General features: G+C 45.0%; 1 protein-coding gene across 13 annotated transcripts in view; it reads right to left on the minus strand.

The window, feature by feature from the left end:
• The window catches only part of LOC115930830 (E3 ubiquitin-protein ligase HERC2-like), a 49,503-nt gene that overhangs the window by 5,121 nt on the left and 25,429 nt on the right, over positions 1-18,953 (minus strand). For 9 of the 13 annotated variants that reach the window (XR_010130939.1, XR_010130941.1, XR_008672150.2 and 6 more), the window contains 11 exons: positions 17,987-18,097; positions 17,288-17,462; positions 16,099-16,272; positions 13,420-13,571; positions 10,765-10,922; positions 10,566-10,679; positions 9,660-9,911; positions 7,523-7,716; positions 3,041-3,241; positions 623-849; positions 406-530 (listed from right to left, as the gene is read on the minus strand). Coding sequence is in view for 2 of the 13 variants with exons in the window: in XM_063698440.1 (XP_063554510.1) it covers positions 518-530; positions 623-849; positions 3,041-3,241; positions 7,523-7,716; positions 9,660-9,911; positions 10,566-10,679; positions 10,765-10,922; positions 13,420-13,571; positions 16,099-16,272; positions 17,288-17,293 (1,491 nt within the window). In the remaining 11 variants the exon portion in view is untranslated. Of the gene's footprint in view, positions 1-404; positions 531-622; positions 850-3,040; positions 3,242-7,522; positions 7,717-9,659; positions 9,912-10,565; positions 10,680-10,764; positions 10,923-13,419; positions 13,572-16,098; positions 16,273-17,287; positions 17,463-17,986; positions 18,098-18,953 lie in introns of those variants that run through there. The other 4 variants (XM_063698440.1, XR_010130944.1, XR_010130943.1 and 1 more) reach the window with 4 other exon arrangements.

The raw sequence follows: 18,953 nt of genomic DNA on the forward strand, positions 1-18,953 counted from the left end.
CAGTGAGTGAATCTGAAAATCATTCTCCAAGGCAAAGCAGGAAAGAGTGCATACTATACAGTTATATTGCTGCGACACTCAGAGCAGGAAAAATGAATCTAATCTCAGGGCAGGGGAGTATCCTGGCTGCAAGTGCCAAGGAGCACAGGGATCTTTCCGGGTGACGGGAATGGTCTACATGATGAACAGGTTACCTGTTAACTTCACTGAAACAGACAACATGCAGTATTTTATCACAAATCATCTCAATAATTTTTAAAATTAGCACAAAAAAGAATTTTAATTTAAAAAAATACTTGGATATAAGTTTAGAGTTTTACTGTTTTCAGTTATTCTTCACATGTGTGAGTGTGGTATTTCCAATCTCAGCCCACCACCAGGTCACGTGTGCCTCCAAGGCCATACCTGGATCTCTGCAGTAATGGCTGCGTATAAGGCTGACTCCAACCCTCCAGCAGCCATCAAGCTGCCCACCAGAAGATCAATCACCAATCGATGACCTGGACTTATGTTCACTTCATTGCCTGAAACTGAAATAGAAAGTGTGTGCCAATTTGAGTGAAACGCCATCCCCTCCCAGCACCCTGACCCATGCCCTCTCCTGTTCCTTCCCCGAGCCCACCTCCGCAGGGCAGGAGAGCAGAGTGCCTGGGCCTGCTTCTCGGCGGTGGGCAACAGCATGGACCAGCCGCTCTGCAGCATGGCCTGGGAGGCCGACTGCACCGTGCTCAGCACGTCTGCGCTGCTTGCCAGGGTCACCACTGTCTGCTTCAGGCTGTTCAGGAAGACGCTGCCCAGACCTAAACCAAGGAATTCCAGGTCAACCTGGTGACTAATGGCAGCATGCAACTGAAAGGAGAAAAACAATTTTCGCTTAGAACCCCTAAAAATGAGTGAATTTCAAAGTCTTATTAAACACTGAATAAAAGTCAATTTGAAGTATTATTTAAATAGACAAAATAACTTCTCAGTTTACGTATTTTTAAAAACTGGACTAAAAAAACTCTTACCCACAATAGTTGAAGTATTTTCTAGAGGAATTTTTTTTAACCCCACTATGAATACATATATGGAAAAGCTCAAGATGAGCAGAAGAGCTAAACAACTAGCAACAGCAACCTCCACCCCGCCCCAACAATCTGCACCAAACACAGAAATAATCGCTACAATGTAACCACAAAAGCTGCCACAGGCGGTGGCTCATGCCTGTAATCCCAGCACTTTGGGAGGCCGACGTGGAAAGCTCACTTGAGATCAGGAGTTCAAGATCAGCCTGGCCAACATGATGAAACCCCATCTCTATAAAAAAATCAGCCGGGTGTGATGGTACACACCTGTAGTCCCAGCTACTTGGGAGGCTGAGGCAAGAGAATCACTTGAACCTGGCAGGCCAAGACTGTACCACTGCATTCCAGCCTGGGTGACAAAGTGACACCCTGTCTAAAAAAAAAAAAGAGCTGCTAAAAATTAGACTGCGGAGCTGAGAGTACACAGGGAAACTCCTCAAGTGCAAAACCAAAATTCACATGGGCACACACAGCAGGAGTCAAGAGGTTCCGGGCTCTGAAAGCAGAGCCAAGCCGCCAGGCTTCAGCACAACCTCCCACACGGGAATGCACACAAGGACCCACTGAACCCGAGCTTCCTGCAGAAGGCTGGGAGCCACTCAGGATCACCTGCCTGCCAGCCAACCGCAGCCAGGGGGCAACACACTGCCCGTCCCAGGCTTTGGGTAGCAAGAGGCCCCATGAGAAATCAGAGACCCGGCCTTGCCCTGTGAGTAGAAGTGAAATCAAAAGCACACCACTCATCTAGGTATAGATATCACAGGTCAGGAAATGACCACCGAAACTCACCTAGAGTCTGTGAAACCCACAGAACCCTCAGGACCCTGGAGAGGCAAATGCAAAACCATACGCTGGGACACCTCGACAGCCTAAGACATACACAAGGCCATGCCTCACAGCACCGACCAGAACAGACACATCACTGCAAACCAGGAGGGGCAGCAAACACCTAGGGCGCACCCACACAAACGCCAGGACGCCACAGGCATGGTGATAAATGAGTGCCACAGAGGACTAGAGGAGAAGCATGCTCCTGACCTCTGCTCAGTTCATTACTGCAACTAAACACTACACTCAGTATTGTACATTCTAGAAGCAGGGCAAAAAGGGGAGGGGCTGGAAGAGGGACACGATGGGCTGTTACACAGAAACCACTGTAATAAAAGGGAAAAATTACTATGTCGAGAAAACCGTGGTTCTTGTCATTAAGTTAGAGGGTTTTATTACAAAGATGAAGAAAAGATGATGATCAAACACTTCAGCTTTAGTTTTGCCAGGGAGGAAGACTTTCGTAGCTTTTATTTTGACCCTAACCACAGCCTTCATGGTGAGGAAAGGAAGGTATTGCTTTGGGAGCTGAGCTTACTGAGTAGATCAAGCTTGTTCAACCCACGGCCCGAGGGCAGCATGTGGCCCAGGACAGCTTTGAATGTGGCCCAAAGTAAAATTTCTTAAAACATCATGAGATATTTTTGGGATTTTTTTTTTAAGCTCATCAGCTATCATAAGTGTATTTTATGTGTAGCCCAAGACAATTCTTCTTCCAGTGTGGCCCAGGGAAACCAAAAGACTGGACCCTCCTGGAGCAGGGTTTTCACAGTACAGAGGAGAGACAGGCCAGCACTGGTCTCTCAGCTGAGCGCTGTCTCTCTCCATCACCTGTGATCTCACCCAGTCATTTCTCCATACGCAACAACAGTAAAACAGTAAGAATGCCAACAAACTAATGATTATAGCAAAAATAACACAATCCATGTACACTCTTCCTGCATGCCGAGGCTGACTTCCAGGACAAACATAAAATAAACAGATCAAGTTTTTTAAGCCTTGCGTCCATTATTAGTGCATTACAATCTTACTTTAAAATACTTCACCCAACAGGCTAAAACCTATGTCCTTCAAAATACATAAACCTTCTTACAAATCGCTAAGACACTTATAAAAGGAGCAAGAGGAAGGGAAATCACGAATACCTGAAGTCGGGGAAGATTCAGCGCTGCCACAGCCACGCGCTCTTTCTCCTGGGGCGGGGGCCAGTCCGCGGAGCCATCCATCCCCTCACTCACTTGCCGAAGCAGGAGATCCAGCTGCTCAAAAGTCACTGAGCAAATATCCACCCCAAAAGGGACACGGAGGCCAATGGACCACTCAGAACACGATGACCAAGAAAAGCTCTAAGAGGAAACGCAACAATCGGAAATGAATCTCCAAATGCAGCTCTTGGTCTGTCGCACAGGAGTCACCAGCTTGTGTGATGGAGCTGCCTTATGTTATTACCTATCATCCCTCTAACTGCCCAGTGGAAAAGCATTCATGGGTGTCTAGCTCACACACTATCAACTTCCAATTCTCCCACCCATTTCACTAGCCCCATCTCACTTGGCCATACCTAAAAAAGTAAAAACATTTTAAAAAATCTTTTCACTCTCAAAATGATTAATGCACATTAATGGATGGCAGTGAGGCTCTCCATCCACTTGAAGTGGTATAATAGCAACTCTAACTAGACAATGAATTGTTAGACACATATAACACACACACTACCTTTCATAGTGAGAGAACAAGTAATCGGCAAAAATCTAGGAGAACTGTAGAACACCTTCAATAAACTGGATCTAATTTATAGAACACTTCACCCAACAACAGCAAAATACATATACTTTTTTTTTTTTTGAGACAGAGTCTCGCTCTGTCACCCAGGCTAGAGTGCAGTGGCGCGATCTCAGCCCACTGCAAGCTCTGCCTCCTGGGTTCACGCCATTCTCCTACCTCAGCCTCCTGAGTAGCTGGGACTACAGGTGCTCGCCACCACGCCTGGCTAATTATTATTATTTTTTTAATTTTTATTTTTAGTAGAGATAGGGTTTCACCATGTTAGCCAGGATGGTCTTGATCTCCTGACCTCGTGATCCACCTGCCTTGGCCTCCCAAAGTGCTGGGATTACAGGCGTGAGCCACCGTGCCCGGCCATACATATACTTTACATATACTTTTTTTTAATTTTATTTTTTTTGAGATGGAGTCTAGCTCTGTCGCCCAGGCTGGAGTGCAGTCGCATGATCTCAGTTCACTGCAAGCTCTGCCTCCCAGGCTCAAGCCAGTCTCCTGCCTCAGCCTCCCAAGTAGCTGGGACTACAGGCGCCCGCCATCACGCCCGGGTAATTTTTTTTGTATTTTTAGTAGAGATGGAGTTTCACCCTGTTAGCCAGGATGGTCTCGATCTCCTGACCTCGTGATCTGCCTGCCTCGGCCTCCCAAAGTGCTGGACCATACATATACTTTTTAAGCACATACAGACCATACATATACTTTTTACACATATATGTATACATATTTGTATATACAGACCATACATATACAGACCATACATATACTTTTTAAGCACATACAGAATGTTCACTAAGAGAAAACATAACCTGACACATAAATCTTAACAAATTTAAAAGAAATCATATGCAGTTTGTTCTCCAATCACAATGGTATTAAACTAGAAATCATTAACAAAACAATCTGCAAACACTTCAAAATAAAACAACATACTTAATAATCCATGGGTCAGGCCGGGCGCACTGGCTCACGCGTGTAATCCCAACACTGTGGGAGGCCAAGTTGGGGGGATCACCTGAGGCCAGGAGTTGAAGATCAGCCTGGCCAACATGGAGAAACCCCATCTCTACTGAAAATACAAAACAATTAGCCGGGCATGGTGGCGGGTGCCCGTAGTCCCAGCTAATCAGGAGGCTGAGGCAGGAGAATCGCTTGAACCCAGGAGACAGAGGTTGCAGTGAGCCGAGATCATGTCATTGCACTCCAGCCTGGGCAACAACAGTGAAACTCCATATTGAAGAAAAATAATAGTAATAATAATAATAATAATAATCCATGGGTCAAAGAACAATTCTCAAAAGAAATTAGAAAATATTTTGAACATAAATGAAAATGCACCAAAATTTGTGGGTTTAATTAAAGCACTGCTTAGAGGAAAATTTATAGCATCAAATCATTATATATTACAAAAAAGATAGGTCTAAATCAGCAATCTAAGTTTCCACCTTAAGAAACCAGAAAAAGAGCAAAGTGAACGCAAAACAAACCAAAGGAACAAATGACAAGATAAAAGCAGAAACTAATGAGATTGAAAGGAAAAAAAGAAGGGAAAAATTAATGAAACTTAAAGATCGTTCTTTGAAAAGATCAACAAAATTGAAAAACTCTAGGAAAACTGACAAAGAAAAAAACAGAAAAGATACAAATTATCAGTATCAGGAATGAATGAAGGGACATCACTGCAGGCCCCACAGACTTCAGACGGTTAGCAAGAGAACACTAAGGAAAACTTGACACTTAAAAATCAGACAACGTAGATGAAATAAAGCAATGTCTGAGTGCCACAAACCAGGAAAATCCTCCTAGAAACAAACAGGTTACCTGAATAGTTCTGTATCTGTTAAATAAATTGAATTTGTAAAATCTTTTTTTTTTTTTTTTCTGAGCCGGAGTCTTACTCTGTCACCCAGGCTGGAGTGCATTGGTGCAATCTCAGCTCTCTGCAATCTCCGCCTCCCAGGTTCAAGTGATTCTCCTGTCTTAGCCTCCTGAGTAGCTGGGATTACAGGCGCACGCCAGCAAGCTTGACTAATTTTTTGTATTTTTAGTAGAAACGGGGTTTCACCATGTTAGCCAGGCTGGTCTCAAACTCCTGACTTCAGGTGATCCACCTGCCTCGGCCTCCCAATGTGCTGGGATTATAGGCACGAGCCACCGCACCCGACGTAAAATCTTTTAGAAAGAAATCTCCAGGTTCAGATGGATTCAAAAACATTTAAAGAAGAAATAACACTAATTCTACACAATCCCTTATAGAAAATGGAAAAGGAGGGAACACATGCCAATACTTTGTATAAGGTCAGCTTTCCCCTGACAGAAAGCCAGACGAGATAGTATAATACAAAGAAAGAAAACTGCAAACCAACATCCCTGATGAGCATCAACAGAAAAATCCTCAAAAACGTGTTAGCAAGTCAAATTTAGCAATATAGAAACAGAATAGGGCCGGGCGCAGTGGCTCACGCCTGTAATCATAGGAATATTGGGATGCCAAGGAGGGTGGATCACTTGAGGTCAGGAGTTGGAGACCAGGCTGGCCAACATGGTGAAACCCCATCTCTACTAAAAACAAACAACAAACAAACAAAATTAGCCAGGTGTGGTGGTGCACACCTCTAATCCCAGCTACTCAGGAAGCTGAGGCAGGAGAATTGCTTGAACCCAGGAGGCAGAGGTTGCAGAGAGCTGAGATTGCACCAATGCACTCCAGCCTGGGTGACAGAGTGAGATTCTGTCTCAAAAAAAAAAAAAAAGAGAGTAGTAAATTGTGGCCAAGTGGTGCCTATCCCAGTAACACAAGGCTTGGTCAGTATTTAAAAATCAGGCTGGTATAGTGTCTCACACCTGTAATCCCAGCACTTTGGGAGGCCAAGGCAGGCAGATCACTTGAGCTCAGGATTTCAAGACCAGCCTGGGCAACACAGTGAAACCCCATCTCTAAAAAAGAAAAAAAAAATGTTTAAGAAAAAAAAGTAAAAATCATCAATGTAATACACCACACTAACACACTAAAGAAGGAAAACTGCATGACCATTTCATTTGAGATTAAAAGCATTTAACAAATTTTAACACCCATTTAGGATTTTTTAAAAGCTTCTAAAAGGGGGAATTAAGGCTGGGCACGGTGGCTCACGCCTGTAATCCCAGCACTTTGGGAGGCCGAGGCAGGCCGATCACGAGGTCAGGAGATCGAGAGCATCCTGGCTAACATGGTGAAACCCCATCTCTACTAAAAATACAGAAAGTTAGCCAAGCACGGTGGCAGGCGCCTGTAGTCCCACCCACTCGGGAGGCTGAGGCAGGAGAATGGCGTGAACCCAGGAGGCGGAGTTTGCAGTGAGCCGAGATAACGCGACTGCACGCCAGCCTGGGCATAGAGCGAGACTCCGTCTCAAAAAAAAAAAAAAAATTTGGGGGGGAATTAAAGAAACTGCCTTAATCTGGTAATAAGGCACCAACATAAATATGCGCAGCTAACATCACAGTTGATGGTGAAAGACTGAACTGCCTTCCCCTACAGTCAGGAGCAAGGCAGGGCGCCCACTGTCACCTCTCCTATTCAGCTTCACACTGCTAGTCCTGGCCAGGGCAATCAGGCCGGGAAAAATACATAAAAGGCAAGCAGACTGGAAAGGAAGAAATGAAACTGCCCCTCTATACAGATAGCATTTAATTGTCCATGAAGAAAACCCAAGGAAACTACAGTGAAGCTCATAATAAATGAGTTTAGCACAACTGCAGGACACAAGAACAACAAACAAAACTCAGTGGTATTTTCTACATACTGGTAATGAACAACTGGAAACCAAAATCCTCCAAAATACCAAATCAAGCTCTATATTCAGTACCTGGGCAGGCCCGCAGGCAATTCCCACTATGTGTTTGGTGTCCAGTCCTGGCAATGCTGCAGGTTCTGGCTTGGTCACGCGCAAGGTGTCAAAGTGCTGGCACTGGTCGTTGCTCCCCCAGCTGTGGACCTCGCTGTCCTCAGTCAGAGCCAGGCAGTGGGTGGAGCCTGCAGCCACATCAATCACCTTCTTCCCTACAACGGAAGAGGGATGCAGATGCAGCTTCAAGCCTATGACCTATATGGCCTAGAAAGATATTTCCACTAGGCCATTCAGGTCAGAAAGCTTTTAATATTAACTTCTTGAGGATAATCTGTTGCTTTAATATTAAGCACAATTCATTTGCTTTGGGTGTGTTATTAAAACTCCTATATTTTGTCAGCTACAATTTGTTAGGACCCACAGCCTACAAAGATCATAATGCTGGGATACGAAAAGCATCTGTTCTTTTTTCTCCTCCTCATTCAGATTTTCATTCAGAAAGAAACAAGGTGCTTTTAATTAACTATTAGATCATATTCTCCTATCCCAGATATAACAACGCACAGCACACTCTTCACTGAGGAAGGCTTCCTAAGAAGAAATCTATTGTTCTCTCAGAGTTAGGTGATATCACTATTTAAAATGTTGTTTCTATGTAAACACTCAACAAAATATTCTATTTTTCCCTCCTGGTAAATCTAACATGACCAACACAAAGGGTGTTTCGCAGAAATGTCAACATATAAAATAATTCAGCTGAAAAACCACACTGCAGTAAGGGGAACAATTCTATCCTAAGAGCTTACCATAAGTTAACATCAGCAACAACAAAAGGTGTTTTCAACAGTAATTTAAATACTCTCAAAGTAAACAATTTCTGTATCTAATAATTGTCGTAGCTTTCCTATACTAATGGAGGGGAATATAAACAAGGAGGCAAGTGAAATTCAAATACCATTCAATGACACAGAGTAAACTTCTTACTCTGCAACTTATCTCAGAAGCTTAGAAAATAATAAATACCGTATGGGCACACAAAACTCTTAGACATCAAGATATTAACATGCTTTAAAATAAAACTAACGGAGAAAGGAACTGGCAAGTCTTACTTAAAAGTCCCACTTCCAAACCCACTTGGTAAAGAAGCAAACACACAAAGAATGTATATAGTAACCAGGACCCAACGAACTACAGCCCCCAACAGAACGCAGCCGAAGGCCTGCTTCTGTGAAGACACTGGTGTTGGAACACAGCCAGGTCCACCTGCTTCAAATACAATCTGGCCCTTTAAGAAAAAGGCTACCCACCCTGAGAGAGAGAACCCTAAAGAGTCCATCTGATGGACCTCTCACTGCCTTTTCCTTTCTTCCCTACTTTCTTGTCAACATGCCTGCCCTTCACCAGTTCTCAACTAGGATGAAGACTATCTCCCAACCACTAGGCCAAGTGGTACAGAAAAGTCCAGTTTTACCTTAGAAAAATCCCTCCAACATCATAGTTTTGATGGCCCCCACCCCAACTTCCTGCAGCATAACATCCCTAGTAAGAACACCATAGAAGAATCTCAGGGTCTTCTTGCAGAGGCTCCCATCCTCTCTGCCTGCACCGGCAGCCCACACTGAAGGCGCCGGCACTCTTATCTACATACCTTGGCTTCCATCTGTTCCCTCCAACTACAATGCATGCTGGACACCTTTGCAACTGAGCAAGCAGGAATCACCCACCAAGGATGAGTTCACATGAGGGCGTTCCAGGTGGACCCAATCCCACCTCCCAATGTGGCTCCACAGTACAACACACACTCACGGTCTCAGTGTGCCTGCAGTACAAGTACAGGTGACCTCACCACACAGAGGGAACCCTTACTGAGTCCAGCCTGCGGAGTGATGAATGCGTTGCCTGCCACAGAAAGTGGCAATGTTTGTATAACTCAATGGGTTTAAATTAAATTTGGTAAGAATAATTCAAAGTCATTTTGTAACAGACACACACCCACTGTCCACTTAGTATCAATACCTACACCAAGCTGGCAGTAAAAGTTTCTAATGACAGTCCATTCAAGGAATGTCAGGTTAAGAACATAAAACCTGCAAACTTTAAAAGATTACTAAACAAACTGTCCTGAAGGGTTTTAAAAGTTTACGTCTGCACTCACCTTGCAAGCCTTCTAAGAGTTTTGGATAACAAATATGTTCCTCTGTTCCGTGTCCAAGTCTCTGGTTGTCACCTTTTCCCCATGAATAAACTTGGCCACTTTTCATCAAAGCAATGGAAAACTGACTCCCACAGCAGACTTTGACCACATCCAAGTCTTGAAGCTTTTCAATCAGCTTTGGGGTTTTGCAGCCATCACTACCACCTCTGCCCAATTTCCCATAGTCACCATCTCCCCAAGACCACACTTGTCCTAAAAAATACAAATGCATGTAAATAACAACAGCTCTGCATTTTAATGAAAATTTTAAATGACTGAAAATAATATAATGAAAAATGCACACTAATCTAGACCACCCATGTGCACAGTTAACACCACAAGGGTGGCTACTGAGCAAATGAAACCTAGATGACACTTGAGGTTGAAAAAGAAGCAATAAAGACAGGGAAAGCTGAGTTTTCTGTTTTCATTCCATGAAAAACAAAGTCCTGACTCTTACTAGCCTGGGCTCAATGTTCACTGCTTCACAGAACCAAAAGCCCACTGCCTCCATTACACACAGTAACTGGGGCCCGGCACACTGCAGACGCTTGCGGACCACCCTCCCATTTGCCTGCCTGCTTCTGTTGCCACCGTGCGGACTGCTGGTCAACTGTACCACTGTACGTGTTCCCAACTGCATGCATCAGCATAATTATATAAGTTGATAAAATGCTCACACAGAGATGGTGGCAGCTGCGAACCAGCTGACAGACCCCAGGCAAACAAGCCCAGTAACCACTGGGGCCTCTTCACCAATGCCACTGAGCCCCACACCCACTGGACTACAGGGTGGGCGGCTTCCTCCAGGGAAGCTGCCGTGCATGTCCTCGAGGGCCTGTCGAGGGTGGCGAGAGCTCTACGTACCATTCTCAGTGGCAGCCAGGGTTTGAGCATCCCCACTCCCACGTGCCACATTGATGACCTTCAGTCCTTTAAGCCCAGCTACCAGCATCAGAATGGCCTCATCCTCACTGGAGCCTTCAAACAGATAGGACGGCCATGACTAAGTCCTGTAAGAGGCCACCTCCTGCGGCACGCTCCCACTCATGCAGAGCAGATGTACCATGGCCCAGCCGGCCGTAGTTCCCACGGCCCCAGGTGTACAGCTCCCCCTCGGCAGTGATGGCCGCACTGTAAGTGCTCCCGCAAGCGATGTGCACCACGTGCTTCCCGGCCTGCTTTCCAGAGAAGGCAGAGATCACCTTAGGCTCCTCCAGAGGCCTCGGGGAGAAAGGGAACAAACATGAATGCCCTTCTTCTTGGTGTTATTTCTTATTAATGTTATTAAAGGAAATTCACTATCCAAATTTAGACCAGCACAGCATCAGGCCAGTTTCACCTTCCAGGTACCTTGTGAAAGAAGGAAGAGAGAATTCCAACACCTAACACCTCCATGACTTTTTGTTCAGTTGGAACCCGATGCCAAACATGGTACCCAGTAGAAATATAAAAATAGTGTTTGTTAAAGAATTGTACAACAGGCCAGCCGCGGTGGCTCACACCTGTAATCCCACCACTTTGGGAGGCCGAGGTGGGCAGATCACCTGAGGTCACGAGTTTGAGACCAGCCTGGCTAACATCGTGAAACCCCATCTCTACTAAAAATACAAAATCAGCTGGGCATGGTGGCGGCTCCTGTAATCCCAGCTACTTGGAAGGCTGAGACAGGAGAATCTCTTTAACCGGGGAGGTGGAGGTTGCAGTGAGCTGAGATCACGCCATTGCACTCCAACTTGCGCAACAAGAGCAAAACTCCAACTCAAAAAAAAAAAAAGACTTGTACAATAAAGTCCATTGCAGCTTTATTCACAATGGCCCAAAACCATGGTCCATCTGCAACAGAAGGAATGGCTTACCCACACACCCAACAACATGGCTGCATCTCAAGACATCATGCTAAGTGAAAGACGCCAGAAACAAAACACCATACACTGTATGGCTTTGTTTACAGTAAATTATGGAAAAGACAAAATGATAACAACAGAGGGCAGATCAGAGGTTGTCAGGAACTGGTGGTAGGAAGGGGGCATCGACTCAAATCCCCGGAAGCGATGGGAGCGCCCCATGTCTTGATGGCGGTGACCCAACTGCGTGCACTTGTCAAAACCCATCCAACTCTACATCTGAAACTCAGTCATCTGGTTGTATGGAAGCCTCATAAAGCTGACCGACATTTATATGTATTTGTTAAATGAATGTGGATGGAATGAAGCCAGCACTCTGCAATCTATACTTTACAAATGAAAAGTATGAGGCAGTGGGGATTAGGGTAGAGAAGTCTTACTAGTTGAAGAAATTGCAAAGTTAGCAAAATACCCTATTCTTAGGATCCAGAATATGTTCCTACGATGGATGACATTTTCTTGAGAATCTATAGAAGCCAGGCCTCTACAACGACATGGTTTACTCACTTTGTGACCTACTAGTTTGCAAAATACACACACACAGTGGCACAGGCGCACACAGGGACAGCCCAACGACTCTACTCAGTACAAACTCTCCCTTATTCAGCTTAAGTTTCAACTTCCCCAAAAGGTTATCTCCAGCTTCTGCCATCTGCACTCATCTCTCTTCCTGCCTCAAAGTCCTAGAATAAGGCATAAGTTACTCATCCCAGCACTTACTCTCCACTGAGAATTGTTTTACTATGAAATATTTTATACAAAGTCAGTTATAAATACCATAAAGGAGGTAAGCAGACATACCACCCTGTCCTGTACCTCGATGCCTTTCAAGTCCCGTGTACCCCATGTCAATCCCAGCCTTTACAATCCAGTGTGAGAGTAACAGCTATAAATTCCATGGAGATCAATCTTTTCTTTTTCACTCGTCTTACATTTGTCTGAATCCCTTTCAACACTGTCAGGGTTGGGCTGTTCTGAGCTTGGCATACATGTACCACACGATACGCATCACTCTGCCTTTCTCCCAGTTTGGGATCTTCCCAGCGGATGCTGTCGGCAATGATGCCCTCAACTCCACCCTGTGGTGTGCATGGGCCATGCCCCCCAGGCTCCTCTCAAGGGACACAAGTGCAGTCATGACTTCGCTCATTTCAAGCTCTGCACTGCCCGCTCCCTGCTCAGGGCTCTGGCCCACATGAAATGGGTTTGCTGGGTTGGTACGTACACACATCCTTCATTTAAACCTAATGCCAAAGTTCCACACACAACAGCAAAGTACAAGAGGGTTCCCATCACTCCATGGGGCTGGCAGACCTCCCAATTCTTACAACCTGGCATTTATAACAACTTTGTTTTATCTCTGTTCCTTCACAATAAAAGGTTCCACCGAATAGGATAATATTAGGAAGAAACTGCTGATTTTTGTTCCTGTAAAAATAATATTATGGTTCAAGAAAAGGGTGACAACCTTATCCATGGGAGACAGGGTGAACTGTTTGTGAATGAAGGAACAGTGGTGTGGGATTTGTTTTGACACACTCCACAGTGGGGATGCAGTTTGAGTAGACAGAAGGCTGGCCAAGGCTGCACAGGGTGGAGAAGAGCCGAAAGGCCAACTCCTGTTGCCCTCCACGCATAGGCAGAGCTCCTAAGCCATCACCAAGGAGGGGGCATATCGTAGTGTCCTGCTCCACCCCAGCACTACATGTCAGGGCAGCTGGAAAACACCTGGACACACTTCTGCACTCCATCCTGTTTAGGATATAGCAACATAAAAGGAGAGTGTGTCCCCTACAGGAATGAGCGATACATACACAGTGTCCCCGTGGCCCAGCCGTCTGCCATCCCCACAGCCCCAGGAGTACACCTCTCCAGTGGCAGCCAAGGCTAGGTAATGGTGACCATCAGAATGGGCAGCAATTTTTACAACGTTTCTGGAGGCGAGGCCTTGGACCAGCTGTGGGACCTAAAAAAGGAAAAATACGAAGAAAAGTAGTCATCAGTCCAAAGAAAATGAAACCAGTGCAGCTCTCCTTTATCATGTATCCCTGAGCAAAGCCTGCTCTAACTGGAAGTGGGGCATAAGTCTCTGGGGGCATGGGCCGGCTCTCCAGCCCTTCCCACCCAGCACCAACAGAACAGCGGGCAGCCTCCAAGTGCTCTGTGACAAGACCAGAGCCGATGCAGGAGCTGGGCAGGCTAGCCCCATGCCACAGAGACATGCAGCTGACAGGGAGGAACACCTTGCTTCAATGAAAATATGCCACGTCCCAATTTGCCACTATCCCCATGAGGCCCAACTCCCTCATCTGTCACCTGTCTGGCCCCAAAGTCAAATGAGTTTACACATGGAAATGAGTTTACAAATGGGAATCTCATGATTAGCAATGAGTTTCACTGTAAGGACTTCCTAATCTTCACAACCCAAATCTTGACAATATTACAACTGAGATCATTAAACATAATATACAATAAACAGAAGCTCATCAATCTTCAGAAATCAAATGGCTTAAACAAACACCAGAGCTTGTGCATCTGTAGTACAGACCCTGCCCCGCAAGGGAACACTGCAGGCGGTGCCCAAACACTCACCAGTGTGTCACTATTGTAGGCCTGTGTTTACACGCGGCCATTGTGTTACAATCAGCAAGCGCTTTTCTGCACAGGCAACCTGTGTGACTCCCAGGTTGGCCAGGCCTTTGCACTGGATTGGACCAATCACATTGGCATAGTATTTCCATCCTAATAACCCCCAACCTTTGACCTCTTGCAATGATCCCTGTAAGATAAGAATATGCTGATTCAAAACATCAAAATAGCTCGTACCATGCTGTATTACCTCATTTAACAGGTATGATGAAGCAACTGAACAGGCTATTTTTTCCTTTCCATTGCATTTCATTTCAACAGAGCCCATTAAAAAGTAGTATAAATGGCCCTTAAATACTAATGTATTTTAAAATGCTCAAACTATATCAGGGTCACCATTTTGTGCTTTAACAGGCAAAATCCCAAAAGCCCACACACAAGGCTGGGAGACCAGCATCCCTATTGGTGGTGAGAGATATCAAGTTGTACAGGAGCAATCTGGTGACAACCAGCCCACACTAGATGCATCCCCACCTGTGCATGTGCAGAGGCACACATGCGTGCACACATGGAGGACACATGTCCCAGGTCAGGACTTGCAGTACTATTTGTGTTTTTTGTTGTTTTTGTTTGAGACGGAGTTTCCCTCTTGTTGCCCAGCATGGAGTGCAATGGCGTGATCTTGGCTCACTGCAACCTCGGCCTCCCAGGTTCAAGCGATTCTCCTGCCTCAGCCTCCCGAGCTGGGATTACAGGCATGTGCCACAATGCCTGGCTCATTTTTGTATTTTTTAGTAGAGACGGGGTTTCTCCAAGTTGGCCAGGCTGGTCTCAATCTCCCAACCTCAGGTGATCCACCCACCTTGGCCTCCCAAAGTGCTGGGATTACAGGCGTGAGCCACCACACCCGACCCTCAGCACTATTTGTATAGCAACATTTCGGCAATAAGCCCAAGTGTCCACCAATAAGAGACTCACTAAAGAAAGACACATAGAAGACACATCCGCACACTGAAGACTAAGCTGCTTTATAAAAACAAAGAGCAACACTCTGATAAAGTACTCCAGTATATATGGTTAGTAAAAAAAAAACAAGCAACACAAGTAATGCAACATGCTACCACGAGCATACTCATTCCAGAGAACAAGGAGGTTACAGAGGAGACTGAAAGGTCAGAGGGAGCAGGTGGGAAAATGGGTGGAAGGGGTGGGCAGGGGAAGCGACAGTGTGTCTCTGCCTAGGTTTGATTTTTGAACCATGTGACTGTACCCCTTTTTTTTTAAATGACTGTAAAACAAAATAAATACTCTTCATACTAGAAATAAAATCTTAGAAAAATCTGGATTCAAAACTAGGATTACTGTTCTGCACCGGCAAAGTTCACTACCATTCCCAAAGGCAGTTTTCTCATTGACATAATGAGATACAACAGCGTGCATGAGGTCCTCAGCGGGCCTGCACCCTACAGGTGCTCCACACATGCAAATCACTACTATTACCATTACTATTACATAAGAGATATAATATATAATTATACTGTCACTACTATAACCAGCATGACATACTAAGACAGCCTGCGTTCAGAGTATGAAGAAGGCTGTGGAACCCCCTGCAGAAGGTGGGAGGGCCTCGGGCTGTGGATAAAGGGGAGCTCTCTGGGGCTGTGCCACCTGAACCTGGAACCCGGGCCCCCAGGTTGGGTCCCCAGGCCTGTGCGCCTCAGCTTGCTCATCACTCACTCTCAACACGGATAACACCTTCAACTGCAAACACGTTTAAAAACCACAGGCCAGCTCCCCATACCAATACCAGAAGAAACAAGTCTCCACACAGGCCCAGGATGAGAACCTACAAGTGGTACTAGCTACAAAACACATGGAGAACACGGTTCTTGCACACACACCTTATGAGATGTCGGAGAGCTACACAGCAGAGGCATACAGGGCGTAGCCAGACGGTCTAAATGGGCCATGACAACAACCGCCGTTTGTCGCAGATCAATGGCAAGCTCGTTGTCTTGTGGAAGGGTGAGGTACCTCAGGAAACTCTCACTGGGGCTCAGAGGACCAGACAAAAGCTAGAAAGGAAAAGTAAACAAACATTCGGAAACGGTGGGAAAAATTAAAGTAACACAATTAGCCTTTAATTACTCTTTATATTTTGGTATTGACTCATTTGACCCATCAAATGACAATGTCGATGATACAGTTATACTATACATCTATATATTTATGCAGCATATAAACTGTGTAAATGTCTAAATTTGCTGTATACACGTACACAACATTGACTGTGCATGTATACACTGATGATACCACAGGTAAGTTGAATCCACACAGATTACTAACACAACCAAACCACCCTACAGGCCTAGGACCCCTGGAGAAAGGCAGAACCACCTCTGTGGGAACCCAGCACAGCATCTCAAGCTGGCCTTGAAATCTAAAACCAAAACCTTTATTTTAATCTAAATGTTGCCCACTCTGGAGAACACCTACTTTCATTTGCAAATTAAATCATAGTTCTAATTCTTCTAAAGGCAGAAGAGCCCTATTATCATTAAAGACTGCAAATAATAGAAAAACCAAAGCATGATATTGAAATGCCTAAGACTTTCCCAAAAAGACCGGCAAAATCCAACTTGTACTTGACCTGTAAAGACCAGCAGTCCTGGAGGTTTACGCCCAGGGCCCCGCACGCCTGCTCCTCCCCCAGCTCGGTGTCCACACCTGTTAAGCGGGGAGCTGGTACTAAACAGAGTGACAGCTCAGGTGACATGCCCTGCACAGAGCCCAGTACATAGGAAGGGCCAACAAAGCAGGCCACTATTTTCGTTGTTCTTTTCTGGTATTGATTTAAAAGTGCATGTTTCAAGCTTGGTTCTCTGCTGACAAAGAAGTCAGTGTTCACTGATCCGAGTCTTCTCCACAAACGAGTGGCCTCCCACACCTGTCTCATCTGACTCAATGCTGTTACCACCAAACACACACACACCAGAGAAAAACACTGCCGTGGACATGCACACTGGTCTTGCTTAAAAAATAACTAGACTCGAGTGCCACCTACACACAAAGTTCCATCATGACACTCACGTGCATGTCGCCCTCGGAGTGGGGTGTATCCTTCCTGCAAATGATGCTCTGGAACCTTTGCAGCAAGGGCAAAAGTGGGGCACTGGTGCCTTAGGCAGAACGCTCATTGTCAGTCTCCTGTGCCCCACTGTCCCACAGCTGAAGCAATAACAGGATGGCAGACAACATTGGGAGGCTAAAGGAGAAAAGATATTTATTCCTAGTAAAAACAGATTAACTTTTTTTTCATGGTTGATCAAAAATAAAAGCAAACAGCTAGACAGAACTGAACAAATACTTGGGATATGAAAGGAAACGAAAGTAAAGCCGTGGTAAGTAAATCACTGAACTGACACCAAGATTTTAGCACAAGTCATCGCCTTCTGCTGATAGGAAAGACCAGTTAGGAAGCTCAAAGAGCACGTTTACATGAAAGATCTAGGATCTTAAATTCATGGAATAAAAATAATTAAATGAGGAAAACTGAAAGAAAAACAAAACAACAACAACAACAAAAAACAATTCCCAGTCTAGAAAACTAAGCATAAAACAGGAAGTGAAGAAAAGGCAAAGAGAGAGCGAGCCCTGGGACATGGTTCTCCATACAGAGCACCACATCTGCTGCAGTCACAAACGATTCAGTGAAACGCACACAATGCAACAGGTATTTGGATACAGAGGCGCTTCCCCAAAGCGTTCCCAGTCTGCGGCAGCCCTCACCTCAGCGTGCCTCTCTGCACAGCCACCAACAGCAGGATAGCCAAGGGCCAAGTGCTGGTCCTGCAGGCGGACGCTTCTGGCCCTTTGGTGCCTGGTGTTCCGTGAACATCCCTGAAATGAAAACAGTGGATGCAGGAACGAAGCGACCTCCAGAAAGACAGCATGCTTACAATCACACTAACATATTTACTACATGCTCCCTCCCAAGGAAGGATGTATTTTTAATATTTAGAATCAAGTTTCTGAGACTTGCTACTCAAATTTATTCACAGATTTTAAAAACAATTAGCTTACAGAAATACATTTTATTTAAATTATTCATTCAGATACTATATTATAGTAGATGACATACTCCAAGTTTGTGAAGCATAAAATAATTTCTCATTATCAAAAACATGAGTAGAACAATATCTAGCTATCTTTTCCAGTTTCAATGACTTGTAAGACTATAACAGTATCAACATTCTCCTACGGAATTAGAAAACCAATCTCCAAAACCACCTGATAATCTGGAGGCAAAATGTTTACACTAATCTTTATCTCTGATCAATGAAATATTTTTAACTTTTCTATGTTAATAATAAATTTTTTAAAACTCTATCCCAAGACTGCAGAGAAAGGATCTTATGGCATCAATATTACAGCTGAATTTGTGAAATCAAGTCCAGGCCTATGCTCAGGGCCTCCAGCGTTAAAACTCTGTGGCGATGCCTTCACCAGCAGGCTCAGGAAGTGGACTCAGAGCCGGGGACGCAAACGCCAAAGGCCTCCTGCCGGCTGCAAGAAGGCACAGTGCTGACCTCTGCAAGGAGAGTGAGGAGTGGCCTCACTTTCCCTCTGCATCTGTCCTTCCTGTTGAATTTTAGATTTTCTTTAAATTTAAAAACCTTAACAAAAATGCATAGCACCTAAGACCAGAGTTCATGTTTTTCTTACATACAAATGATTCCTATTCAAAATTTCTTAC

Source organism: Gorilla gorilla, chromosome 16, assembly GCF_029281585.2.
Source record: "Gorilla gorilla gorilla isolate KB3781 chromosome 16, NHGRI_mGorGor1-v2.1_pri, whole genome shotgun sequence".
NCBI classification, from domain to species: Eukaryota; Metazoa; Chordata; class Mammalia; order Primates; family Hominidae; genus Gorilla; species Gorilla gorilla.